This window comes from Scyliorhinus torazame, chromosome 11 (assembly GCF_047496885.1).
Source record: "Scyliorhinus torazame isolate Kashiwa2021f chromosome 11, sScyTor2.1, whole genome shotgun sequence".
NCBI lineage: Eukaryota > Metazoa > Chordata > Chondrichthyes > Carcharhiniformes > Scyliorhinidae > Scyliorhinus > Scyliorhinus torazame.
In genome coordinates, this window is record NC_092717.1 from 27403809 (window position 1) to 27429440 (window position 25632).

Consider the following 25632-nt stretch of genomic DNA (forward strand, 5'->3'; position numbering starts at 1 on the left):
CTAATAGAAACTTACAAGATAATGAATGGCTTAGATAGGGTGGAGGTAGGGAAGTTGTTTCCATTAGCAGGGGAGACTAGGACCCGGGGGCACAGCCTTAGAATAAGAGGGAGTCAGTTTAGAACAGAGATGAGGAGACATTTCTTCAGCCAGAGAGTGGTGGGTCTGTGGAATTCATTGCCACAGAGGGCGGTGGAGGCCAGGACGCTGAGTGTCTTTAAGACAGAAGTTGATAAATTCTTGATTTCTCGAGGAATTAAGGGCTATGGAGAGAGAGCGGGTAAATGGAGTTGAAATCAGCCATGATTGAATGGTGGAGTGGACTTGATGGGCCGAATGGCCTTACTTCCGCTCCTATGTCTTGTGGTCTTATGCTAACAAGGAGGAATGTCAATAGATAATGGGACAACAAGAACGTAGTGATGAGTAAGAGATTGCAGGTGAGATTATGTTTAAGTGGAAAGAGTAAAAGACTGCAAGCAGTAGACTCAAACAGCTATTCTTCTGGGAAGTAAAACTTCACAGAAATAAATGTGAAGTTAAGTTTATAAAGCTTTCAAGCGCTTATTCTCTTCATCCACTCATGGCCAGGATTCTCCGTTGCGGGCCCGCCCTGCGAGGACGAACAATTTGCCGCTGAGTCAAATCTCCAATGCACTGCAGCGTGACCAGAGAGTCCCGCTGCCGGGAACGGGCGGAGAGTCCCGCTGCCGGGAACGGGCGGAGAGTCCCGCTGCCGGGAACGGGCGGAGAGTCCCGCTGCCGGGAACGGGCGGAGAGTCCCGCTGCCGGGAACGGGCGGAGAGTCCCGCTGCCGGGAACGGGCGGAGAGTCCCGCTGCCGGGAACGGGCGGAGAGTCCCGCTGCCGGGAACGGGCGGAGAGTCCCGCTGCCGGGAACGGGCGGAGAGTCCCGCTGCCGGGAACGGGCGGAGAGTCCCGCTGCCGGGAACGGGCGGAGAGTCCCACTGCCGGGAACGGGCGGAGAGTCCCGCTGCCGGGAACGGGCGGAGAGTCCCGCTGCCGGGAACGGGCGGAGAGTCCCGCTGCCGGGAACGGGCGGAGAGTCCCGCTGCCGGGAACGGGCGGAGAGTCCCGCTGCCGGGAACGGGCGGAGAGTCCCGCTGCCGGGAACAGACGGAGAATCCCGCCCCATATATTTAAATGATGCAAGTCTCACGTCACATGACATCAGGTAAAGAATGTGAACAGACCACAATGACCATTTGGTCACTTATCCATATTGCTTGCCTCAAATACCCCCACCGACGAAATGCGCATCGGGGGTCTTGGTTTCTCTTTACTGGGGCTTCGGGGGGACGACATGGCAGAGGTGCAAGGGCTTTGGTGAAACTCTGAATGGATCCTGATTGTTGCTCAATAATCCGGTCATGGCTTTGGCCTTTCCAAGCTCTGTGGATGGTTATATGTCACCTGTTACACTGCAAATATCATGCTGAGATGGTTGTTTAGCATAAGGGTTGTGCAGTGTATACCTGTTTTTTTTAAACAGATGAGTAGCACCACAACAGGATGGTGGGTAGGTGATTTGGCATGAGGATGGTTGTTATAACCTTATAAATCTTCATTGTGGGTGAGGAAAACCCCTGTTAGAACTACTGACGTTGTATTTTTCTTTTGTACATTTGTCATTTTGGGATTATTGAACCCTTACTCGTCTCCTATTAAGGTACAGACAGGTTATGTATCCTGGAAAAGACTGGGTTCCTTTCTTGTTTGTCGTTTACGCCTCTGGAGTTGTTGGACTGGAGGGAAATATATATTGGTGCAGGCTCGGACGTGGTCGCCATTCTTGGGTTGGTCTTTTATATTTACTTGGCTGCGCAGGTGGTGACAGTGGTCACTTGATTACTTGGCTCATGGAATATGGTGGGCATATCATCTTGTTGTTAGGGTTTCTTTAATGAGGGGAAATGGGTAGAAGCTTGTTGATGGCAGGGCCTAAGCAGCGTTTCCGAGGTGCTTTGTTTAATGTCTGACAGTTACGCAAGTACCCTTGGCCTTTTGGCCCCTATTCTACTGTGTCGTTGATCCGAGTTTAGCTCGATTGAGTAGGTTAGGGCAGAAGTAACAATGTTTATCTGGATCAGGTGGAGGGTACGTTGGGCAGAGGAGTGGGTGACCCTCTCCCGATAGGCCTTCTTTTAAGGACTTCTGGACTACTCTACTTCTTGAGATTTGGTTCCCCTGGGGGGGATAGTATTATGTTTGCTGCGGGGCTTAAGTGCTAGTCTGAGTGCTTCGGTTCAGCATTGTTAGAGTTTTTCTTCAGCTGGAGAGGAGACTGGATGGAGGAGGAGGTTGCCCTCCTCCAGGTGATCTTATATGGGGATTTCCAGACAATATTCCTTCTTGGAGGCTTCAGTTTCCCTTGGTGGTGGTGTGCTGGTGGGAGAGAAAAGTACTGTCCAGTTTCCTCTGAGGTAATACTGTTTTGGTATCCCTCTTTTGGATGTGTACATTATTATGTCTAACGACGATTGACCAATCCTGATGTTCCTCTCTCTCTGGGGTTTCCTTTCATTATTTGGGTAGTTAAGCTGCTGATACAGATTCGAATTGGTTATATTTAATTCTAGAGGGTGTCCCTTATCTTGTCAGGAGGAGACGACAACTACAACGATTACATACGATGTTTCTGTATGTATATGTGGAATAATGACCACTTGGTACTGTACTAGATTTGGGAGATTTGTTGCGTCTTTGTGGTTAAGTGGAAAATGTAAAACCTTGAATGAAAATTTTTTAAAGTTCCCAATAGTAAGGTAGAAAAAACAAAGCAACAATTACCACAATGTAAATTTAGAAAATAATCATTCAACATTCACAGCAGAGAACTGTGAAGTGGTCCATTTTGGAAGAATGAGGAAAGGCAATATAAAAATAAAGGGTACAATGGGCCAAATTACTTCCTTACGTTCGATAAATAACTCATGTGATCCAATTCTAAAAAAGAGCGCAGGAGAGAGACCAAGAGAAAAATGTGCCTAAATCATTGCCAGTCGTAGGGCAGGATTGAGAAAATAGTTTAAAAGGCTTCTAGGATCCTGGGCTGTATAAATAAAGGCATAGAGCATAAAAGCAAACTAGATATGATTAACTTTGTAAAATGCAAGTTCCGCCACAACTGGAGTATTATGTCCAAATCCAGAAGGATGGAAGGCTTGTGAGAGGGTGCAGAAAAGATTCCCGAGAGTGGTTTTGGGAATGAGGGACTTCAGTTACGGCGATAAATTGGAGAGCTGAGGTGGTTTTCCTTAGTGAAGAGAAGTTTGAGAATTTTATCGGAAGAACCATGAGAGGTCTTGCCAGATTAGATAGGGAGAAATTGTTCCATAGATGGAAGGCTCGAGAACCCAAGGACACAAATTTAAGGTGAATGGCAAAAGAACCAACAAGTGAAACAAGGACATTCCTTTTTATGAAGCAAGTGGTTAAGACCAAGAATGCACTTACAGAGTGCGGTGGAGACAAATTCAATCTTGGTTTTCCAAAGGAATTGGATATGGACCTGACAGAAAATAATTTGCGGGGCTAAGAGGAAATGATGGGGGAACGGGTATCACCGAGTTGCTCTTAAGAGAGCCAGCACAGACACGATTGGCCGAAAGACCTCAATCTGTGTTGTAAACATTATGATTCCATGGTTCTAGAACAAGATTTTATTGTAAACGTTTAATCTTGGCAATTTTAATTAAGACACATTGATCTTCAAATTTCTTCATCCAGCACAAGTGTCATGTCATAATCTTTTGGGAAAGTTTCTTTACGGTCAACCTATCCACTAAAATTAATAGAACCATAGAATCCCTGCATTGCAGGCCAACCCTTTCGGACCATTGCGTCTGCGCCGACTCTCCGAAAAGAGCACACCTACCTAAGCCCACTCCCCCATCATATACTCGGAACCTCATCCAACCTGCACACCCTTGGACACTAAGGGGCAAATTAGCATGGCCAATCCACATAACCGGCACATCTTTGAACTGTGGGAGCAAACCAGAGCACCTGGAGGAAACCCACACGGACACGGGGAGAGCATGCAAACTCCACATAGACAGTCGACCAGAGGCCGGAATTGAACCCGGGTCCCTGGTGCTGCGAGGGAGCAGTACGAACCAATGTGCCGCCCAATTCGAACTGAAATACTCAAAACTAAAGTAGGAACTTTAATCACATGCTGCTTTCTTCAGCCTCAGGTGATCCTGGAAGCCTGTCTGTCAAGGATGCTGGGTTGGATTGAGCAGTCATGTACTGAATGACAGCAATACGCATATAAGAACACGATTTTTACAGCTGCTTAGGCTGTGGCCCGTACTCCAGTTTGGATTTGAATACGTACAAATTGTTTCTTTTTGTCAGTTGAGAGCCGAGTCATCTCTTCTTTATCTGCTTTCAGCTCCTCTTCATTATACTGGAAGTCCCGAACAATAAACCTGAAGTGAAGGGCACAAATCTGAGTGCATCCATTTCTGAAACGTAGAGCTCGAATAGAAATTCTTGAGAAATAAATTCTTACTTGTTCTCCCTGGCCTTTAGTCGGAAGTCATCAACTGCCTTCCTGAATAATGTTACAGTGTACATGCCACTATCCATGTCATCACATATCAACCTTTTAGGAGAGGAGGGGGGGGGGGGGGGGGGGGGAGAGAAAGATCCTTTTTTGAAAAAAAAAGTATATAATCTAAAAATGCTATATTATTGCTTAGATTCCTATGGCAGTTAAAAGTACAAGAAGATTGTTATCCTGTTCAAGTGAACCCACTCTGGCTGTAGTTACAGCACCTAATTTGCAATATTATAACTGGGATCGACTCCATGTTCGCTCCCAGCATATTAACCATATGTAGTAAATAGCACAAGAGACAAATTTTAAAAATATAAATCAGTTATTTTTCAATACATGCTAAAAAAGCATAGAAATTCAATCCATAATTACATGCCGGATTAATGTAAAAGTTGCCAAAATATTTTCTTCTCATTTTGCTAAGATTGAATCATCGTCTAATGCAAATGCAGCACAGAAGGAACCATTCAACCCATTGCGTTTGCGCCAGCTCTTCCAAAAATAAATCCAGTTTCTCCCATTCACCGTCTTTCTCAGTGGCTTGGAAATTTTCTTTTTTCCTTCAAGTATTTCTGCAATTCCCTTTTGAAAGCTAATATTGAATCTGTTTCCACCAACCTATCAACCAGTGCACTCATTGCAAATCTTAACCGCCCAATGCAAAAAAAAGGTTCTATCTGTATTGCCTCAGACTCTTTAGCCAATCACCTCAAATCTGTGTACTCTGGTTAGCAACACTCCATCCATTGGAAACAATTTATCGTTATTCACTCTACCTAAACCCTTCATGATTTGAAACACCTCTATCAAATTGTCGCTTAACCTTCTCTGCTCCAAGGAGAACGGACCTGGCTTCTCCAGTCTAACCAAGTAACCAAAATTCCTCATCCTTGGAACATGCCAGTAATTTCTTTCTGCATCTTCTCCTTCAAAAAGTGTGGTGCCCAAAATTGGATGCAATACTTCAAACTGGGGCTGAATAAATATTCATAATGGGTTTAGCATAACTTTCCTGTATTTTGTACTCTTGTGCTTCTATTTACAAAGCCGAGGATCCCGTAAACTTTATTAACTATATTGTTAACCTGCCACCTTCATATTTGTGCATAACCACCTCCGAACTCCCTTTTACACTGTACCATTTAATTTGTTTTTGCCTCTCCTCATTCTTCCTACCAAATGCATCACCTCACAGAGCCTCCCTCACTTTTGAAACAAGTGAAAAGGATGCAAGGATAATACAGCTACCTCCTGCCCCAATTTACCAAAATACTGAGCCCCATCCAACACTCTCCATGCAAGGAAAGGCCCAGCCTCTGCCAAATAGGATGGACAAGCTCATTTTTAAATCTCACTCTGTGAGGAATAAGTATATACACATAGACATTTGGTAAAAGGTGACCAATTTTTTTTTTTTTTAAATCTCACAAAAACAGCCCTAATTAACTCTCCATTCTTTCCAAGATTCCCTCTCCTCCAATTCTTCCACGTCATTCGAGTGTACTTTTCCTCCCACTGAAGTTGGCATGCTTTCGCTCCTCTCAGGTCAAGTTTCCTCCTCCCCAAAACACGGTTCAGAGGCTTACTCACCTTATCCCCAGCTGAAGAAAGGCTCCCAGGTTCTTCCCCTCTGCACTTTTCCTTACCCTCTCCCATGGACCAGCATCTATTGGCCTCCCTCCTCCCCCTTCAGAACCACATTGAAAGATTGTTGTTATTAATTGAAAGGATTTCAACGTTTGCATATGGTGGACGTGAATTCTTGCCTACAATATGCACTGGCTAGGATTCATTCTCTGAACTGGACTATCAAGCGGCAGCACTGAATTGAGTCCAGTCCAACCAGCGTTAATATTGTCAATAAACACTGACCATCAGAATGAAATTTTCACATCGTATATGCACATACGACAATTATGTAGTGCACTGCACGGAATATCATGCTCATCTATTAAAATAGCAGCTGAATCATGCACTAAATGCAAGGATACCAAGATTCTCCATCATCCCAAGCCAAAAATGACACAAGTGAGTTCACATTTAAATTAATTTTTAGACCCAAAAATTACATTACTTCCAAATAGTTTAAGCAGCTCAACACCAAAACCAGAGGTTAGAATGGCGCTGCTTATACTGGGTAGAAAGATCACAGAAAATAGATCAAAGACCTCCCTTACTTGCTTGACCGTGGAACCACCATCTCTGCCAGAGTTTCATACATCTTTTCCCATTCCAGATAACCAGTTCTAAAGAAGAAAACAATTGTGGATAATTATACAAGGTTTCAGGGACCAGGACAATATTTTCAGGTTGAACTGATAATTTAACTGGATTCAGTTTTAGTTAAATGCAGTTATGAGGGTTACTCAGATTGTGAATCCTAAGGAGCCCTTAGCAATTCACCTCTTTATAGCTGATTGGTCAATTATTACTTGTCAAGACCAACTTGCAAATTGAGATATTTTAAAGTACTCAATCAATTTTTAAAAACAAACTAACTCCTCTTCACAACTACTTTAATTTATAATCCAATGGAGTTTTTGCTATGTTCTAAATAGTACTAAAATACAAAAGCATCTTGTTGGACACCAAGACAAGATGGCCTAATATAGAACAAAGAACAATACAACACAGGAACAGGCCCTTCGGCCCTCCAAGCCTGTACTGGTCATGATACCAACCTTTGCCAAAACCCTCAGCGCTTCTTATACCCATCCTATCCATATATTTGTCAAGACACCTTTTGAATGCCATTAATGTATCTGCTTCCACAACATCCCCTGGCAATGCTTCCCAGGCACTCACCACCCTCTGCGTAAAAAAAACCTGCCTCGCACATCTCCTCTAAACTTTGCCCCAGGAACCTTAAGCCTATGCCTGGTGACTGACCCCTCCACCCTCGGAAAGAGTGCCTGCCCATCCACTCTATCCATGCCCCTCATAATCTTGTAGAGCTCTATCAGGTCCCCCTCAACCTCCGTCTTTCTAATGAAAACTGTCCAAGTCTATTCAGCCCCTCCATTGAATAAGGAGGAGAAAAATGTCAAAACTCAATTATATGGGTACGGCACAAATTCTAACTTCTGTTGATGCATTTATGAACCAGTGAGAAAATATTTTTCTAACAAAGCACCAAGTACTAGATATCTTAAAAGCCTGGACTTGGGGAACGGTGGCATCACGGTAATGTCATTGGATTAGTAATCCAATGGCCCATGCTCTGGAGGACATGGGTTCAAATGGCAGTTTGTGGGATTTGAATTCAATTAATAAATCTGAAATTAGAAACTAGTCTTGTGGTGACCATGACAGCTTAAATACCCATCTACCATCCTTACCTCATCTGGCCTACATGTAACTCACAGCAATGTGTTTGACTCTCAACTCTCCTCTGAAATGGCCCAGTAATGGCCACTCCGTTCAAAGGCAATTAGGAATGGGCGACAAATGCTGGCATTGGCAGCAGCAGCCACAGTCCATGAAAGAAAAATGAAAAAAATAACCAATGCAATTTTACCAGTGCCTGAAAAAACTGATTTTTTAATTCCAAATATCGCTCATTATTATTGTGGATAGCATGAGCAAGACAGCACGCAAGTTAAACACAGAGATTCAAAAGAAGCTGTCAGGGTTACCCTGTTCCTCTGCAGGATACCTTACTGATAAGACTTGGCATGAAGATGCTGTACTTGCCTAATACTTATCCACTAAACACAACAGAAAAATTAGGACTGGGTGCAGTCAGGTGTTAAGGAAATGTTTTACATCTGAATCTGCTTCTACCATCCTTTCAAACAATACATTCCAGATTACAACTCATTGCTCACCATTTCCACTTGGCTTTTTTTTGCCAATTATCTTAAATCTGTGCCCCCCCCCCCTCGGATTACCAACACTTTTGCCAGTGGAAAAATGTTTGCCCTATCTACCCTGTGTCACGTGAGAGTACCTTTAAGAAATGGGTGTTTAAGAAATGTACCTTTAAGAAACGGCTGTTTATCAGTGATGTCACAGTGTGGGTGGAGCTGGGCTGTCTGTCAGCTTTTTACTTGCATTTTAGGCTGTTTGCTGCAGGGTGTGTTTTAGTTTTGTTTTCAGTGTTGGAGCTAAAGCCAGACAGAGCAGGTGTACTGTTGATCTCTCTGCGATAAAAGACTATCTCTTGATCATTTGGTGAATTTAGAATTATAAATGTTATCAGTAGTGAATGTAAACCTAATGTGCTTCTGGTAAAAGGTGTTTCTTTTGTCTTTTGGATGTTGTTTGGAAAGTTATTAAGGATTACTTAGTGTTGTATTCTTTGGGGGTTGTATTTGAATTAATGGTTGCTAAGATGTTCACTGTTTTAAAAAGGTTAACTTGAGTTCATAGAATAAACATTGTTTTGCTTTAAAAAATATTTTTCCATTTCTGCTGTACCACACCTGTAGAGTGGGCCGTGTGCTCCCCATACCACAATCTATTAAAGGTTGTGGGTCAGGTGAACCCATGATACACTTTGGGGTTCTCGAAGCTCTGGCCCATAACACCTGTCAAAGCCCCTCAATTTCCAGGACCTCTATTAAATCTCCCCTTGATTTTCATTGCTCCCAAGGAAAACAATGGCAGTTCCTCGGAGTTCTTTACAGACCAGAGTTCCCTCATCCTGCTACCATTCCAGTAAATAGGCTCTGCACCCACTCCCAAGACCGTGACATGCTTATAACAGAACAAAATTAAACGTAAAATACTGAGGAGTAGCAGCCTTATTGACTTGTCCCGTTGCCTTCAAAAATTTGGTATGTGATCTCCAAGTCTCTGTTTCCCACATCCCTTTTGAAAACATCACTTAATTCCTCATTTTTCCTTGCAAAATGTATTACTTCAAATTTCAACTGGCCTTTCTTAAGTTTAAGTGTTTGCCAAATATTTTTTTCCCCATATTAATCAGCCATGTTGAACTAGCACACAAGTTAACATTTTCTCTCAATTTTATATAAAAACATTTTTTTTAAAAAAACTCTTACTTCGGCACAACGACCAACAAAGTCGTAAGATATTCAGAGTCCATTACAAAGTCCTCCTTCTTCACAATATCAGCCAGGCTTCGTGTCATCAAACTTCCTCTACAAATGGGTACACAGATCAATTATCAGCACAAGATAAATAGTGCAGTTCTCCTGATGAAAGTAATAAATTAACGCTTGCATCAACATCTAAAAAGGACACAACAATGTTTGAGACAAAGGATGAAGAATTTGTTCTCAGAACATCACAACGGTTAAATTACATTACTAACTCAAATGGCATTAAATGGGTATGACCCAGAATTAAATTTTGCTAAGACTGAAGGCATTGCTTTTTGTCCCCATTCTAAACTGCCCCCGAGCTACCGACTCAATTCTTCTCCCTGGCAGCAGTCAGGCTAAGTCAGTCCGTTTGCAATCTTGGTGTCGCATTTAACCCTGCGATGTTAGCTTCTGATCTCATGTTTGTGCCAATACTAAGATCACCCATTTACACCTCTTAACATCACCAGACTTTGCCCCCGTCTCAGCTCATCTGCTGCTGATACTCTCATTCATTCCTCCATTATCTCCAGACTCGACTGTTCCAATACACACCAGACTGGCCTCCTACAGTCTGCCCTCCATAAACTGGAGGTAATTGATAACTTGGTTGCTTGTGTCTTAACTCGCAGCATGTCCATTCCCCTATCACGCCAGTGTTCACCTAAATCAACACCTGGTCAAGAAAAAAACAAACTGATTAAAAAAATTCTCATTCTTATTTTCAAATCCCTCCGTGGCCTTGCCCATCCCTTTCTCGAATCTTCTCCATCCCCTGAACCCTCCAAGATAATGGTGCTCCTCTAATTACGGCCTCCAGGGAAACCTTAATTAGAATTACTCCATCATTGGTGACTGTGCCTTTACTTGCCCAAGCTACAAAGCACTGTGGGAGAAGCCTTCTGCTTCTCTGCTTTGCTTTCCTCCTTCAAGACATTCCTAAAAATCTCTTTGACCAGGTTTTTGGTTATCTGACCCAACATCTCCTTCTGCGGCTCTGTCATACTTTGTTTTGTAATGCTCCTGGGGAGTGCCTTGGGACACATCATTACATTAAAGAGGTGAGATAGGTGTTGATGCTGCAACTACTTACATAAGAACATAAGAACTAGGAGCAGGAGTAGGCCATCTGGCCCCTCGAGCCTGCTCCACCATTTAATGAGATCATGGCTGATCTTTTGTGGACCCAGATCCACTTTCCGGCTCGAACACCATAACCCTTAATCCCAACCTGCCCGAATCTATCCTATCTATTCCCTTCATAATCTTATATGTTTCTATAAGATCCCCCCTCATCCTTCTAAATTCCAACGAGTACAGTCCCAGTCTACTCAACCTCTCCTCGTAATCCAACCCCTTCAGCTCTGGGATTAACCTAGTGAATCTCCTCTGCACACCCTCCAGTGCCAGTACGTCCTTTCTCAAGTAAGGAGACCAAAACTGAACACAATACTCCAGGTGTGGCCTCACTAACACCTTATACAATTGCAGCAGAACCTCCCTAGTCTTAAACTCCATCCCTCTAGCAATGAAGGACAAAATTCCATTTGCCTTCTTAATCACCTGTTGCACCTGTAACCCAACTTTTTGCGACTCATGCACTAGCACACCCAGGTCTCTCTGCACAGCAGCATATTTTAATATTTTATCATTTAAATAATAATCCCTTTTGCTGTTATTCCGACCAAAATGGATAACCTCACATTTGTCAACATTGTATTCCATCTGCCAGACCCTAGCCCATTCACTTAGCCTATCCCTCTGCAGACTTCCAGTATCCTCTGCACTTTTTGCTTTACCACTCATCTTAGTATCGTCTGCAAACTTTGACACATTGCACTTGGTCCCCAACTCCAAATCGTCTATGTAAATTGTGAACAACTGCGGGCCCAACACTGATCCCTGAGGGACACCACTAGCTACTGATTGCCAACCAGAGAAACACCCATTAATCCCCACTCTTTGCTTTCTATTAATTAACCAATCCTCTATCCATGCTACTACTTTCCCCTGAATGCCATGCATCTTTATCTTATGCAGCAACCTTTTGTGTGGCACCTTGTCAAAGGCTTTCTGGAAATCCAGATATACCACATCCATTGGCTCCCCGTTATCTACCGCACTGTTGATGTCCTCAAAAAATTCCACTAAATTAGTTAGGCACGACCTGCCCTTTATGAACCCATGCTGCGTCTGCCCAATGGGACAATTTCCATCCAGATGCCTCGCTATTTCTTCCTTGATGATAGATTCCAGCATCTTCCCTACTACCGAAGTTAAGCTCACTGGCCTATAATTACCCGCTTTCTGCCTACCTCCTTTTTTAAACAGTGGTGTCACGTTTGCTAATTTCCAATCCGCCGGGACCACTCCAGAGTCTAGTGAATTTTGGTAAATTATTACTAGTGCATTTGCAATTGCCCTAGCCATCTCTTTTGGCACTCTGGGATGCATTCCATCAGGTCCAGGAGACTTGTCTACCTTTAGCCCCATTAGCTTGCCCATCACTACCTCCTTGGGTGATAACAATCCTCTCAAGGTCCTCACCTGTCAAAGCCTCATTTCCATCAGTCACTGGCATGTTATTTGTGTCTTCCACTGTGAAGACCGACCCAAAAAACCTGTTCAGTTCCTCAGCCATTTCCTCATCTCCCATTATTAAATCTCGCTTCTCATCCACTAAAGGACCAATATTTACCTTAGCCACTCTTTTTTGTTTTATATATTTGTAGAAACTTTTACTATCTGTTTTTATATTCTGAGCAAGTTTACTCTCATAATCTATCTTACTCTTCTTTATAGCTTTTTTAGTAGCTTCCTGTTGCCCCCTAAAGATTTCCCAGTCCTCTAGTCTCCCACTGATCGTTGCTACTTTGTATGTTTTTTCCTTCAATTTGATACTCTCCCTTATTTCCTTGGATATCCACGGTCGATTTTCCCACTTTTTACCGTCCTTCCTTTTTGTTGGTATAAACCTTTGCTGAGCACTGTGAAAAATCGCTTGGAAGGTTCTCCACTGTTCCTCAACTGTTTCACCATAAAGTCTTTGCTCCCAGTCTACCTTAGCTAGTTCTTCTCTCATCCCATTGTAATCTCCTTTGTTTAAGCACAAAACACTCGTGTTTGATATTACCTTCTCACCCTCCATCTGTATTTTAAATTCCACCATATTGTGATCGCTCCTTCCGAGAGGATCCATGACTATGAGATCCTGAATCAATCCTGTCTCATTACACAGGACCAGATCTAGGACCGCTTGTTCCCTCGTAGGTTCCATTACATACTGTTCTAGGAAACTATCGCGGATACATTCTATAAACTCCTCCTCAAGGCTGCCTTGACCGACCTGGTCAAACGAATCGACATGTAGATTAAAATCCCCCATGATAACTGCTGTACCATTTCTACATGCACCAGTTATTTAATCCCAAAGTGATCCCACCATCATTTTCGATAATCCTTTTGCCAAATCAGCTCTCGGCCCATGACTGTAAAATGAGTATTGGAGATGCTGAAGACCACAGTCTGGGGCGAAAGGAAGCAAGAAAACAAAAGAGCAAGAGGAAAAATATTTACAATAATAACTTTATATGAAGTGAAAAGTATATGCACGACTAATCAATTTAATTACAATATACACATGAAAATATAACTTACACATTCTTCCTCTCTAAATTCTGCAAGTTCCCTTTCAGATTGTTGTATGCCGATGCTCTTGCTTTTAGATCATTGTCAATCTGTGATACTTGCTGCAAATTTGTAAACAACGTATAACAAGTTAATGGATGCTTCTGCTCAAGTTACCCCAGAACAGTCCATGTTAAAAGTAAGTGAAAATCTTCTGCTGCATCAGAAAATCAATTATGCCAAGATTCATTGTGCAAAATGAAGCTGTTCCCTTTTCACAAACATAACCAGGATTCCATTGGTCTATTATTTTATTTAAAATTCTCTCTATAAAACTCAAATTCCTCCCACAAGTCCCGAAAGACATGCATGTTAGATGAATTGGACATTCGGAATTCCCCCTCCGTGTACCCGAATAGGCGCCAGAGTGGGGCGACTAGGGAATTTTCACAATAACTTCATTGCAGTGCTAACGTAAGCCTACTTGTGACACCTACTCAAGAACTTAGCTCAATAATGAATTCTAAATCAGCAAGAATTATGGTTTCAGCATACATTGAAGGGACTGGAAAAAGCCGTTTGTATGTCTCCATGTCTCTACCATAAGCTCACATCCTACTTTCAGTACACCTCATTCACCATCTTTCAGTTCCCAATGTAATCTGAAAATCTGCCTCGAGTCCCTCGATGAGCACTGTGCCACCACATACCATTCTGGCTTTACTCTCCATTTTCGCTTCTCACTCCTCTCCATTCTGACTCACATCTCATTCGCAATCCCCACCCTTTCCCTGCCTTTGGCCAGAGTCTCAAGTCATCTCAGCCCTTAACTCCTTTGGCTTGCTACCATCCTTCTTTAAACACCTAAAATACCACCCTAATCAGCCTTCTACAACATTTGTTGTTACAATCAGTTGAGTTAGTATGGATGATAATGGGGTGGGAAGGGAACTATTAATAAAAGTAGGTATCTGCTCCCAGACATGTACATTTTGAAAAAAAATCAGTAACCAGATATAAAAGTGACTTTTAACCATTAACATTTAGGGTACAAGTTATCAGAACAATGTACATCTTAAAGAAATGATTGTCCCATAAATACAAAGTATAGAGGCTTGATGGGGAAGATAACATTTTTGAGATAAATTGAAGATTCCACCAAAAATGGTGGTTTTCGAGTGACTGCTTATTGCTAAGAAAAATGCAATCTTTTTAAATAGGATGTGGAGATGCCGGTGTTGGACTGGGTGGGCACAATAAGAAGTCTTACAACACCAGGTTATTGTCCAACTGGTTTGTTTCGAATCACACGTGTGAAGGAACTCTCAATTCAAATCAAAATTGAATTTTGAAATATTGCTGGGGAAAAAAAAAAGAGATCTGCTATCAAAGTTTTTCGTCTTGCACTCTCAGGATAGCTCACAAGAATTTTACTATCTTAGCAGGGAAACAACAATTTATACTGTTGAAAAGAGTGTGCTGATTGGTTGGCAAGTGAACTCTCGATTGGTGGAAGTGCTGCAATGGAGAATGCAGCCTGGAACAGTTAAATGTCTTAGCTTTTAAGCCACTCAGTTCAAGGGCAATTAGGGATGGATAATAAATGCTGGCTGTCAGGAAAATGTGATGACTCAAAATATCAGGGAAACCCAAGAAATTGGTATACTTTCTGCTGTTATATATCTTAAACCTACAGGAAAATTAAGTTAATTAAGGCAGGGACAGTGTGGCTGTGTTGATGAAACTAGTACCGTTGATATGTTGATGAGCTTAGCAACACTGCAAACAAGGGAACAAAAGATGAATGGATTTGAATAAGGTGTTAAAGGTTCAAAGGAAGAGATACAAAGTGTAAAGGAAAATTCATAAGAGTGTACTTTACTTTTACACACAAAAATCAAGAAATTAAGGTCATCGTGTCTAAGTTCTAAAAGAAGTTATGTCCGGTAAGGGAATGTAAACGGGCAGAATTGTATTTAAGGAAATGATCAAACCTATGCAGGGGAGGTTTTTTTTATACCCCAACCAACAGAAGGAATATATATTTAACTCCCAGCGAGCAACGCAAGGAAAATAAATCTTGAAAAGCAAGTTGCATGTTTCACCTCAGAAGCAACCCCCAAACAGATGTTACTGCCTGGTGTGGTAACTGTTACTGGATTTTTACAGATATTAAAATCTATAAATTGTTGTGGAATGATTTGGAGAGTTAGCCCTGAAGGTAGTTAAGTAAGAGCATTTGGAACCGTTTAAAGTTAGTGATACTATGTATAGGCATTGTCTCAGTTAAGTATACTTCTAGTTTACTTTAATGTTCTTTATGTCACTTCCTAATAAACATCTATTTTATTTAAAATCATCACAAGATGTCTGGAACATCGTTTTCTGGATGTTAAACCTTTCCTCACATTATACCAAATTGCAAAACCACAGTTGAGAGCAGCTGTTTAATGGTAACCTTCCAGAATTTGGGACTACGCGGCATTTACCATCAGCCATGTCCTTAACATGGCTTAGCCAGTGATGGCCGCATCTTTTGTAATTAAAAAAAAGTATCCTTAAACATTGGAGGGATGACATACTCGATTCTAATTAAAAATAGTTGTTTGGATTAAAGAAAAACGTTAGAAATCAATTTAAACTACGAGTAATTGGAAATATTCAAATGCAAATGCAATCTAAATTGAATAGAGACCAAATTGACGAATATAAAACCATTACAGAACTCTGTCAATGCATATTATGCATAAAAAGTTGTGAAATTGTATTAATGCCCTTTAACCTGACAACATGAATTTAAAATATGAACTGAGCAGGTTCAAAATGAAGAAACATTTTTCAGATACACGTAATGGATTAATTCTTAAAGCATTTTAGACACATCCTTTCCACAATGAACATAGCTGCATCTGCAAAACAGGAGAGATTCTCAAAAGTGGTTTACAGAAATGGCCAGTTATGGTCAATATTGCATAACTGTTGAGCAATAAAGTCCTATACAGCAAAGCACAATAAAAATTGATTTCCAAGTCTTGTCTTGTGGGAGGAAGTAGATTCCACAACTAGTTTGATACTTTTCTAGAGCTTTATATTTCAATTCATCCTAAATATAATGGGAAGAATCCAAGAATGGATCTGGTTTAGAACCAGAATATTGTGATATCTATTCAGTAGTGTGCAATCACAACTCGGAGGATTTTTTAAAACGCAACATGAAAACTATCCTTGCGATGATCAAATTGAATCCATGAGCTGACCAAGCCAGGGACAACACAACCCCTTCAACTCAAATCACTTAGCAAAACAGATTAATTTAAGAAAATAGTACCAGCAAATGTTGGATCGTTGCAGAGGGCTCAAAAATGTTACCTCCCCTCCATGTACCTCATATGCTCTGCCAGGCTTCCGAAGCTGTTACTGCTGCTTAGACTGACCGGAAATTGTTCCTGTTCTTTCAGGTAAAGAATAAATGCTCCGACAACTGCTTGGAAAGGCTGCAGTTAGCTACATTTTACCTTATTGAAGTATATTATGTCCAATTGTCATGATCAGTGGCTCTCTTACTCATAATATAAAAATACTGTAATAAAGAGAAAACATCTGGGCAAACGTGCCTTGTGATAAGGATATAATTCATAATGATCTTTTTAAAAACTCCCCTCTTGACAAGGATGAACTCATCTGGCAACGACTATCGAGTTGAAAAGTGCAGTGCTAACTGGTGAACTTTGTGCTGCTCTCAACTTCCCCTTCCTAGCTGAAATAGTCAGTCCATTCTGCGCTGCACGTGACAACTGGACTCTGATCCAACCGCCACTCATTCACTTCCTTACAACATGACGCAATGAGCAGTAGCTCGGTGGGCGCTTCCATATTATTCCGAGCACCACCTTGCAATGTCCCACGGACCCCAGTTTTAGAAACACTGGTTATCAACATTGACCTGCAACCCATTCACTGCTTCTCAGAATATCTCACCTGCATCAACATCAGCCACTGCTAGCAATGGTTCTTTGAAAAATTTGCAGAAGTTCCATTCGTACCAAACTAAACTTTAATCCTATCGCAGTTGTGAGTGTGGATATGCTAAGAAAATAAGTGTAATCAACAAGCTAACAGTATATAAACCACAAACATGCACTGCCAATTATTCTCTTTCCCTTTGTCTCACCATGACTCTGGATTTAACCTCAACAAAGCAAAGTATTACCCAGTTACCCGTATATCTCAATTATGGACATTATAGTTGCACATGCTCTTTAGTCATACGACAGACCGATAATCCCTCCACAACTGGACAATGTAGAGAGCAAAATCTAAAAGGTTACTGCTAAATTCTGCCCACGAGATTTCAGTGATTCTAATAATTACAAAATTAGAAAAAACTCAAAACCTATTTTTAGCAAGCCTGAAAGGTTTACGCACAAGTTGGTTAGGAATTTGGGCTAACTGCAGAATTGGCGCTGAAGCCACATGTTACATTCCAAAAATGAATTTAAACAACACCAACCTTCGTAATGATTTCAGAAATGTTTTTCAGAGACTGTTTGATTGGATATTTTGCCATGTCCCACTGAAACCTTGTGATATAGGTGACCAAGTCAACTAAAATAAAACCAGAACTTTTGTTTTAGAAATGCAATAAACAAAGATTGTCAGTTGTGTTTCAAAAACAACAATGGTTAATGAAAACAAACAAATGGACTAGATATAACAGTGCGGTAAGAATTTAACTTGTGCAATTCACACTTTATAATTGAACCTGGGTCCCTGGCGCTGTGAGGCAACAGTGCTAATCACTATCCCATCCTCAGAGTTCAGATTTTGTTTAAAAACACATTTAGTTTAATATTTTAAAATCAGGATTATTTAAATCAAAAATATCATACCACGAAGAAATTCCTGGTGCTTGGACAGGAATTCTTTCCTACCCAGTGGTTTCACAAATTTCAATTTACAAGTAACACGAGTAACAGAATCAGAATTGTTGCAGCGCAGGTGGCCCATCGTGTCAGCACTGGCTCTCCAAATGAGCATTATGACTTTGTAACATTCCCCTACACCTTTGTACATAATGTAGCCTTGAATGCCTCGGTTGAATCATACTTCCAAGCAGTGCATTCCAGACCCAAATCACACGCAGTGTGAGAACGTTTTTTCTCACATCACAGTTGCTTCTTTTGCAAATCACTTCAAATCCGTGCCCTCTCGTTCACAATTCTTTTACGAGCAGGAACAGTATCTGCCTATCCACTCTGTCCAGCCCCTCATCATTATGAACATCTCTCTCAAATCTCCTATTCTTTTTCATTCCTAGGAGAACATTCCCAATGATTGACTTCATATTGCAAAAAGATTTCATGTATACAATTCAAAGACTTGTAGCTTTATAGCACCTTGCACAATCGCAGGACATCCCAAAGTATTTTACTGACAATGAAGTACTTTTAATGCATGGGACATGACAGCCAATTGACATGCAATTCCACAAACAACCCAGTGATAATGACCGGGGAACTGGTTGAAGCTTGGCAATAACTCCCCTGCTCTTCAAAATACTGTGATAGGATCTATTACACCCAATGTTGTTACATTACAATAGTAACCAAACTTCAAAAGTATTTAATTGCTGGAAAGCATTGGGATGTCTTGTATGGTGCTATATAAATTCAAGCCTATTTTTAATTGAAACAACAGATAGAGCCTCTAAGATCTCATCTGGACTGTGGGTCTGGTAGCTGAGCATTTCCTCAATACTGCTACAGATTGTCAGTCTAGATTACATGTTCAATGTCTAAAGTGGAACTAGAATCTGCAACCTCCAAATTCAGAGGCTAGAATGCTACCACTGAACCACAACTGACATAATCAAGCTCATTGCAATACTTTAAAAAGAGCTTGCATTTAATAATGCCTTTCACAACCACCGGACATCTCAAAGCACTTTACATCCATGAACTACTTTGAATGTGCAATCACTGAAATACTGCAGAAAATGCAGCAGCCAATTTGCACAGAGGCAAGTCCCCAGAAGCAGCAATGTGATAATGACCAGATAATTTGTTTCTGTGATGTTGAGCAAAGGTTAGTTATTAGCCAGGATAATGGAGATAACTTACCTGCCCTTCTCTGAAATAGTGCCATGGGATCCTTTACATCCAACTGAGAGCCAGTCAGGCTTTAATTTAAAGTCTCATCCAAAAGATGGCACCTCCATCAATGCATCGCTCCTTCAGCACTGCATTAGTGTCAGCCCTGATTTTTATGCTCATGTCCGAGAGTGGAATTTGAACCTTGAATCTTCTGACTCAGAGGCAAGTGTATTACTCACTCAGCCATGGCTTATATGATATTAACTAAATATAATCCTAGGTCAACTAGAATTAATGAGTACTACATAAGTGTGACGTGAGGTCCTATGCAGGCTACCAGGGTTTAAAAATACAGAAGTAAGTTCCGAAGATAGACTGTATTTTTCCTTGGATACTGAAATAGTCTGGTCGGCATGATATCTGATAACTATCATATCACCAACTGGCCAGATTACCACCAGAGCAGACATAATTGGTACCGATTTTCAGAAAATGTGCCAAAATGGATTCAGCAAACTCATGTCAGTACAAAATAAATTGACTGAATTAACTAACGGGTTACATCATTTTTTTATTCCTTCATGGGATGTGGATGTTATTGGCTTGGCCAGCATTATTGCCCATCCCAAATGCTTCATCAGAATGCATTGGTGAGCTTTCTTCTTGAACTGATGCAGTCCATGTGGTGTAGGTACATCCACAGTGCTGTTCGGAAGAGAGTTCCAGCATTTTGACCCCGGGACTGTGAAGGAATGATGATACAGTTCCAAGTCAGGATGATGGCTGGCTTGGGAGAACAACATGCAGATGGTGGTGTTCCCTTGTGCCTGCTGCCCTTGTCCTTCCGGATGGTAACGGTGTCTTGTTTGGAGATGGTCACAGCCTGGCATGAATGATACTTGCCATTTGTTAGCCCAAGCCTGGATCTTGTTCAGGTCTTGCTGCATTTGGACATGGACTGCTTCAGAATCTGAGGAGCCGCGAATGGTGCTGAACATTGTGCAGTCATCAGCAAACGCACACACTTCTGAACTGGTGATAAAGCAGCTGAAGATGGTTGGGCTGAGGACACTATTCTGAGGAATTCCAGCAGTGACGTCCTGGGGAGGAGAGGATCGACCTCCAACCACAACAGCCATCTTCCCTTGTGCTAAGTAACAGCGGAGGATTTCCCCCCCCCCCCAATTCCCATTGGCTCCAGTTTTACTAGGGCTCCTTGACTCGGTCAAATGCGGTCTTGATGGCAAGGGCAGTTACTCTGACCTTCTGTCTGGCATTCAGCTCTTTTCTCCATGTTTGAACCAAGGCTGTCGTAAATTGCAATCCGTTATTTAGAAGAGAAAGCTCTGTTGGAAGTTTGACAAAACATCCAAAAATGATAGTAGAAAGCTACACTATACAGTCAAGTCAGCATCTCAAAAAGCCTTTGTTACCGTTCTACACAAGAAGGTTGTGACTTAAGGATAGGAATTGAATGTAAAACCAGGAAAGGAGTATAAAACTGACTGAAATACAGGATTTAAAAATACAGAAGTAACAATTTATTTGGATAGGATTGGATTTGTTTATTGTCACGTGTACCGAGGTACAGTGAAAAGTATTTTTCTGCGAGCAGCTCAACAGATCATTAAGTACATGAGAATAGGGAATAAAAGAAAATACATAATAGGGCAACACAACATATACAATGTAACTACAAAAGCACTGGCACCGGATGAAGCATACAGGGTGTAGTGTTAATGAAATCAGTCCATAAGAGGGTCATTTAGGAGTCTGGTGACAGTGGGGAAGAAGCTGTTTTTGAATCTGTTCGTGCATGTTCTCAGAACCTCCAACCTTGTTAGGAGCATAATTGTCATTTGTTTGCAGGGGGTGGGGGAAATGGGAAAGAAAACAGCACTGTCTTAAACAATACTCTTTCAAACTTTTGCGAAATCAATGCAAACAATACCAAGAAGCAAGAGATTGCTATCGACCCACCCAGGAAGTCAGGTAAAATATTGGCCTCGATTTTGAGGTGGGAATGGAGATGGTCATTACTTCAATGAAACTGAGAGCAACACCTGGAGTCTGTATATATACAGAATGACACGGAAATCCAGAAGTTGCTGTCAATGATTCTTTTCCACATGGCTGACTGCTGAGGGCTCCCAGGCTGCAATCAATAGGAAATCTAGGGATTGACAAGAACTCCCACTCTTACACTGCTTGTCTGGCTGTCAAGAAATCTCGACAAACTAACACCTTTATGAAGGAATGTAACTGGGTTTGAAATCAATTATGAATTTCACAATTACTGTTGAACACCCTCACTGCCTCCGGAAAGCTCATTTTATTATTGTTTAATATCCAATTTCTCCACATGATAACTAAAGCCACAATTGTTTTTAAGAAAGACTGTTTAACTTTATTTCAGCACCCATCTTAATCTAATTATTTATTCTGCTAATTGAAAATGTAAATTAAATGTGAAGGACAGAAAGTGATTTGAACCACTGGTTTGTGGTTGAAAACATTAGCTGATTGCTGACGTGATTGTCACAGCATGCCAAAAGGTACCCCAACTTGGCGGCAGATTTAACATACCATCAGGAAAGCAGAAAAGCAAACCAGAGATCACAAAATGTTTTTTGAGGAGCTGGAGGCCAACAATGAATGCTGTCCTTTGCAAAATCCAACACATTACGCGTGATTAAAAATTAGAATTATGAAGTATCGTACAAGTGAAAAAAGAAAACTTGGAATTCTGAAGTTCACCCATGCTATGGGGTTTAAACAGCTTAGGGAGTGTGGTGGAAATGTTATTTTAATATTTGAGGATATCATGTTTGTCTGTGGAAATGCTGTGCGTGTTTGTGTGTGGCTAACTTAATTAAGCAAGGGACTGAGTGGAATTCCAATTGAGACCAAACACCATGAAAAGCAAGCATTTGAAGTGAACAAAGCCAAGTTGGATGATCTACAAAAGTGAACACAACATAGGTAGAAATTTGCATTTGGAGACAAGTGAGGATGTGGATTTGTTGTTGTTGAATTTCAAAGGGAGGTAAGAAGGAGTTTAGAACTTCAGATATGGTCATAACTAAGCTTGGGAGAGATTACGTTTTATAGGACCCAAGAATGGGGGAAACAGAGAACTTGAAAGGTTTTTATATTTTGAAGACAGTTAATGATATGTTTCAAACAACGGTTTTAAAGAGAAGACTATATTTAAGAACAGGTTGGGAGTGGTGCTGCCGGGTGTGGCCATGAAACGTCCTGAACAATGTGCTGTGTTGAAACAGAATTGTGAAGAGGGGAAAAAAGCCACCTTCAGTCACCCCAGAGAAGTGTTAGTTTGTTCCAGAAAGGGATTTGTTTAAAGTCTTGGATTTCCACAGCTGAGTGAGGAAGTGAGATAGAGAAAAAAGCCCAATGAAATATCATCCCTATAGCAACAGTGAGTTGTGCCTTGTGGTATTGCTGGAATTTATTTTATATATTTCTATAAAGACTGTTGCCTAAAGAGGTGTCTATTTTTGAATCTAACCAAGTTAAGAATTTGTTGGGCAAATGTTCTGATAACTAATATGAACTGAGTAAATGTAATCATGTGTTTTAAGTTTTTCCTCGAGGACTTCCGATTGCGGCGATGCACTGCTAAGCCACACGTTTCGGCAGCTCCCGTTCTAACGGACTTTTGGGCTCTTTTTGGGAGCCCCAACGGAAATTTTTTCGGACCAAACCCAGTGTGAGGTGACGAAGTAAGGAGTCCCCCCTAGTGTGTATGGAAAAGATCGGTGGTAGTGGCCAGATTGCGAAGGATCCTTTGGAGCAGCAGCAGAGAAGAGAAGGAAGAAGCAAGATGAGTTGCTGCTGCTGGGTGCGAGGGGGAGCTGGCAAGGGAAGAGGTGGTCGGGACGGGAGTGCGCCGCCTGGGGGACAGGTGGGTGCGCGGGACCTGGACGTGGGACTGGCCTAGAGTAGGGGATGGCTAGTCGGGTGGGGGGGTTTGGTGGGCAGCCCCCAAATCCGGCTGACCACGTGGAATGTGAGGCGCCAAAATGAGCCGATTAAGAGGGCCCGAGTGTTCGCGCACTTAAAAGGACTGAAGGCAGACGTGGTCATGCTTCAGGAGACGCATCTGAAGGTGGCGGATCAGGTTAGGTTAAGGAAAGGATGGGTGGGACAGGTGTTCCACTCCGGGTTGGACACGAAAAATAGAGGGGTGGCTATATTGGTGGGGAAACGGGTGTCGTTCGAGGCTAGGAATATAGTGGTGGACAACGGTGGTAGGTATGTGATAGTGAGTGGTAGATTGCAGGGAATGGAGGTCGTGCTGGTAAATGTTAGGGTTGAGGATGACGAGGTAAAATCAAACACTTAGTGTTTTGTGCTTAAACAAAGGCGATTACAATGGGATGAGAGAAGAACTAGCTAAGGTAGATTGGGAGCAAAGACTTCATGGTGAAGCAGTTGAGGAACAGTGGAGAACCTTCCGAGCGATCTTTCACAGTGTTCAGGAAAGGTTCATACCGACAAAAAAGAAAGACGGTACAAAGGGGAAAAATCGACCGTGGATATCTAAGGAGGTGAGGGAGAGTATCAAATTGAAGGAAAAAACATACAAAGTGGCAAAAATCAGTGGGAGACTAGAGGACTGGGAAGTCTTTAGGGGACAACAGAAAGCTACTAAAAAAGCTATAAAGAAGAGTAAGATAGATTATGAGAGTAAACTTGTTCAGAATATAAAAACAGATAGTAAAAGCTTCTACAAATATACAAGACAAAAAAGAGTGGCTAAGGTAAATATTGGTCTTTTGGAAGATGAGAAGGGAGATTTAATAATAGGAGACGGGGAAATGGCTGAGGAGCTGAACAGGTTTTTTGGGTCAGTCTTCACAGTGGAAGACACAAATAACATGCCAGTGACTGATGGAAATAAAGATATGATAGGTGAGGACCTTGAAATGAAAAATGAAAATCGCTTATTGTCACAAGTAGGCTTCAATGAAGTTACTGTGAAAAGCCCCTAGACGCCACATTCCGGCGCCTGTTCGGGGAGGCTGGTACAGGAAGATTGAGATGATTGTAATCACTAAGGAGGCAGTATTGGGCAAGCTAATGGGGCTAAAGGTAGACAAGTCTCCTGGCCCTGATGGGATGCATCCCAGAGTGTTCAAAGAGATGGCTAGGGAAATTGTAAACGCACTAGTGATAATTTATCAAAATTCTCTAGACTCTGGGGTGGTCCCAGAGGATTGGAAAGTAGCAAACGTGACACCACTGTTTTAAAAAGGAGGTCGGCAGAAAGCAGGTAATTATAGGCCGGTAAGCTTAACTTCGGTTATAGGGAAAATGCTGGAATCTATCATTAAGGAGGAAATAGCGGGGCATCTGGAGGGAAATTGTCCCATTGGGCAGACGCAGCATGGGTTCATAAAGGGTAGGTCGTGTCTGACTAATTTGGTAGAATTTTTTGAGGACATCAACAGTGCGGTAGATAACGGGGAGCCAATGGATGTGGTATATCTGGATTTCCAGAAAGCTTTTGACAAGGTGCCACACAAAAGGTTGCTGCATTAACTAAAGATGCATGGCATTGAGGGTAAAGTGGTAGCATGGGTAGAGGATTGGTTAACTAACAGAAAGCAGAGGATAAATGGGTGTTTCTCTGGTTGGCAACCTGTAACTAGTGGGGTCCCTCAAGGATCAGTGTTGGGCCCACAGTTGTTCACAATTTACATAGATGATTTGGAGTTGGGGACCAAGTGCAATGTGTCAAAGTTTGCAGACGACACTAAGATGAGTGGTAAAGCAAAAAGGGCAGAGGATACCGGAAGTCTGCAGAAGGATTTGGATAGGTTAGGTGAATGGGCTAGGGTCTGGCAGATGGAATTCAATGTTGCCAAGTGTGACGCTATCCATTTTGGGAGGAATAACAGCAGAATGGATTATTATTTAAACGGTAAGATGGTAAAACATGCTGCTGTGCAGAGGGACCTGGGTGTGCTGGTGCACGAGTCGCAAAAAGTTGGTGTGCAGGTGCAACAGGTGATTAAGAAGGCTAATCGAGTTTTGTCTTTCATTGCTAGAGGGATGGAGTTCAAGACTAGTGAGGTTATGCTGCAATTGTTTAGGGTGTTGGCGAGGCCACATCTGGAGTATTGTGTTCAGTTTTGGTCTCCTTACCTGAGAAAGGACATATTGGCACTGGAGGGAGTGCAGAGGAGATTCACTAGGTTGATCCCAGAGTTGAGGGGATTAGATTATGACGAGAGGTTGAGTAGGCTGGGACT

The 25632-nt window shown here is 41.9% G+C and overlaps 1 protein-coding gene across 1 annotated transcript in view; it reads right to left on the reverse strand.

Annotated features, from left to right (window-relative positions):
* The window catches only part of atp6v1c1a (ATPase H+ transporting V1 subunit C1a), a 116419-nt gene that overhangs the window by 37768 nt on the left and 53019 nt on the right, over window positions 1-25632 (reverse strand). Inside the window, exons 5-10 of the mRNA XM_072467071.1 lie at window positions 17773-17867; window positions 13293-13384; window positions 9594-9692; window positions 6765-6833; window positions 4540-4632; window positions 4363-4456 (exon numbers count right to left, since the gene is read on the reverse strand). Coding sequence (XP_072323172.1) covers window positions 4363-4456; window positions 4540-4632; window positions 6765-6833; window positions 9594-9692; window positions 13293-13384; window positions 17773-17867 — 542 coding nt within the window. The remainder of the gene's footprint in view (window positions 1-4362; window positions 4457-4539; window positions 4633-6764; window positions 6834-9593; window positions 9693-13292; window positions 13385-17772; window positions 17868-25632) is intronic.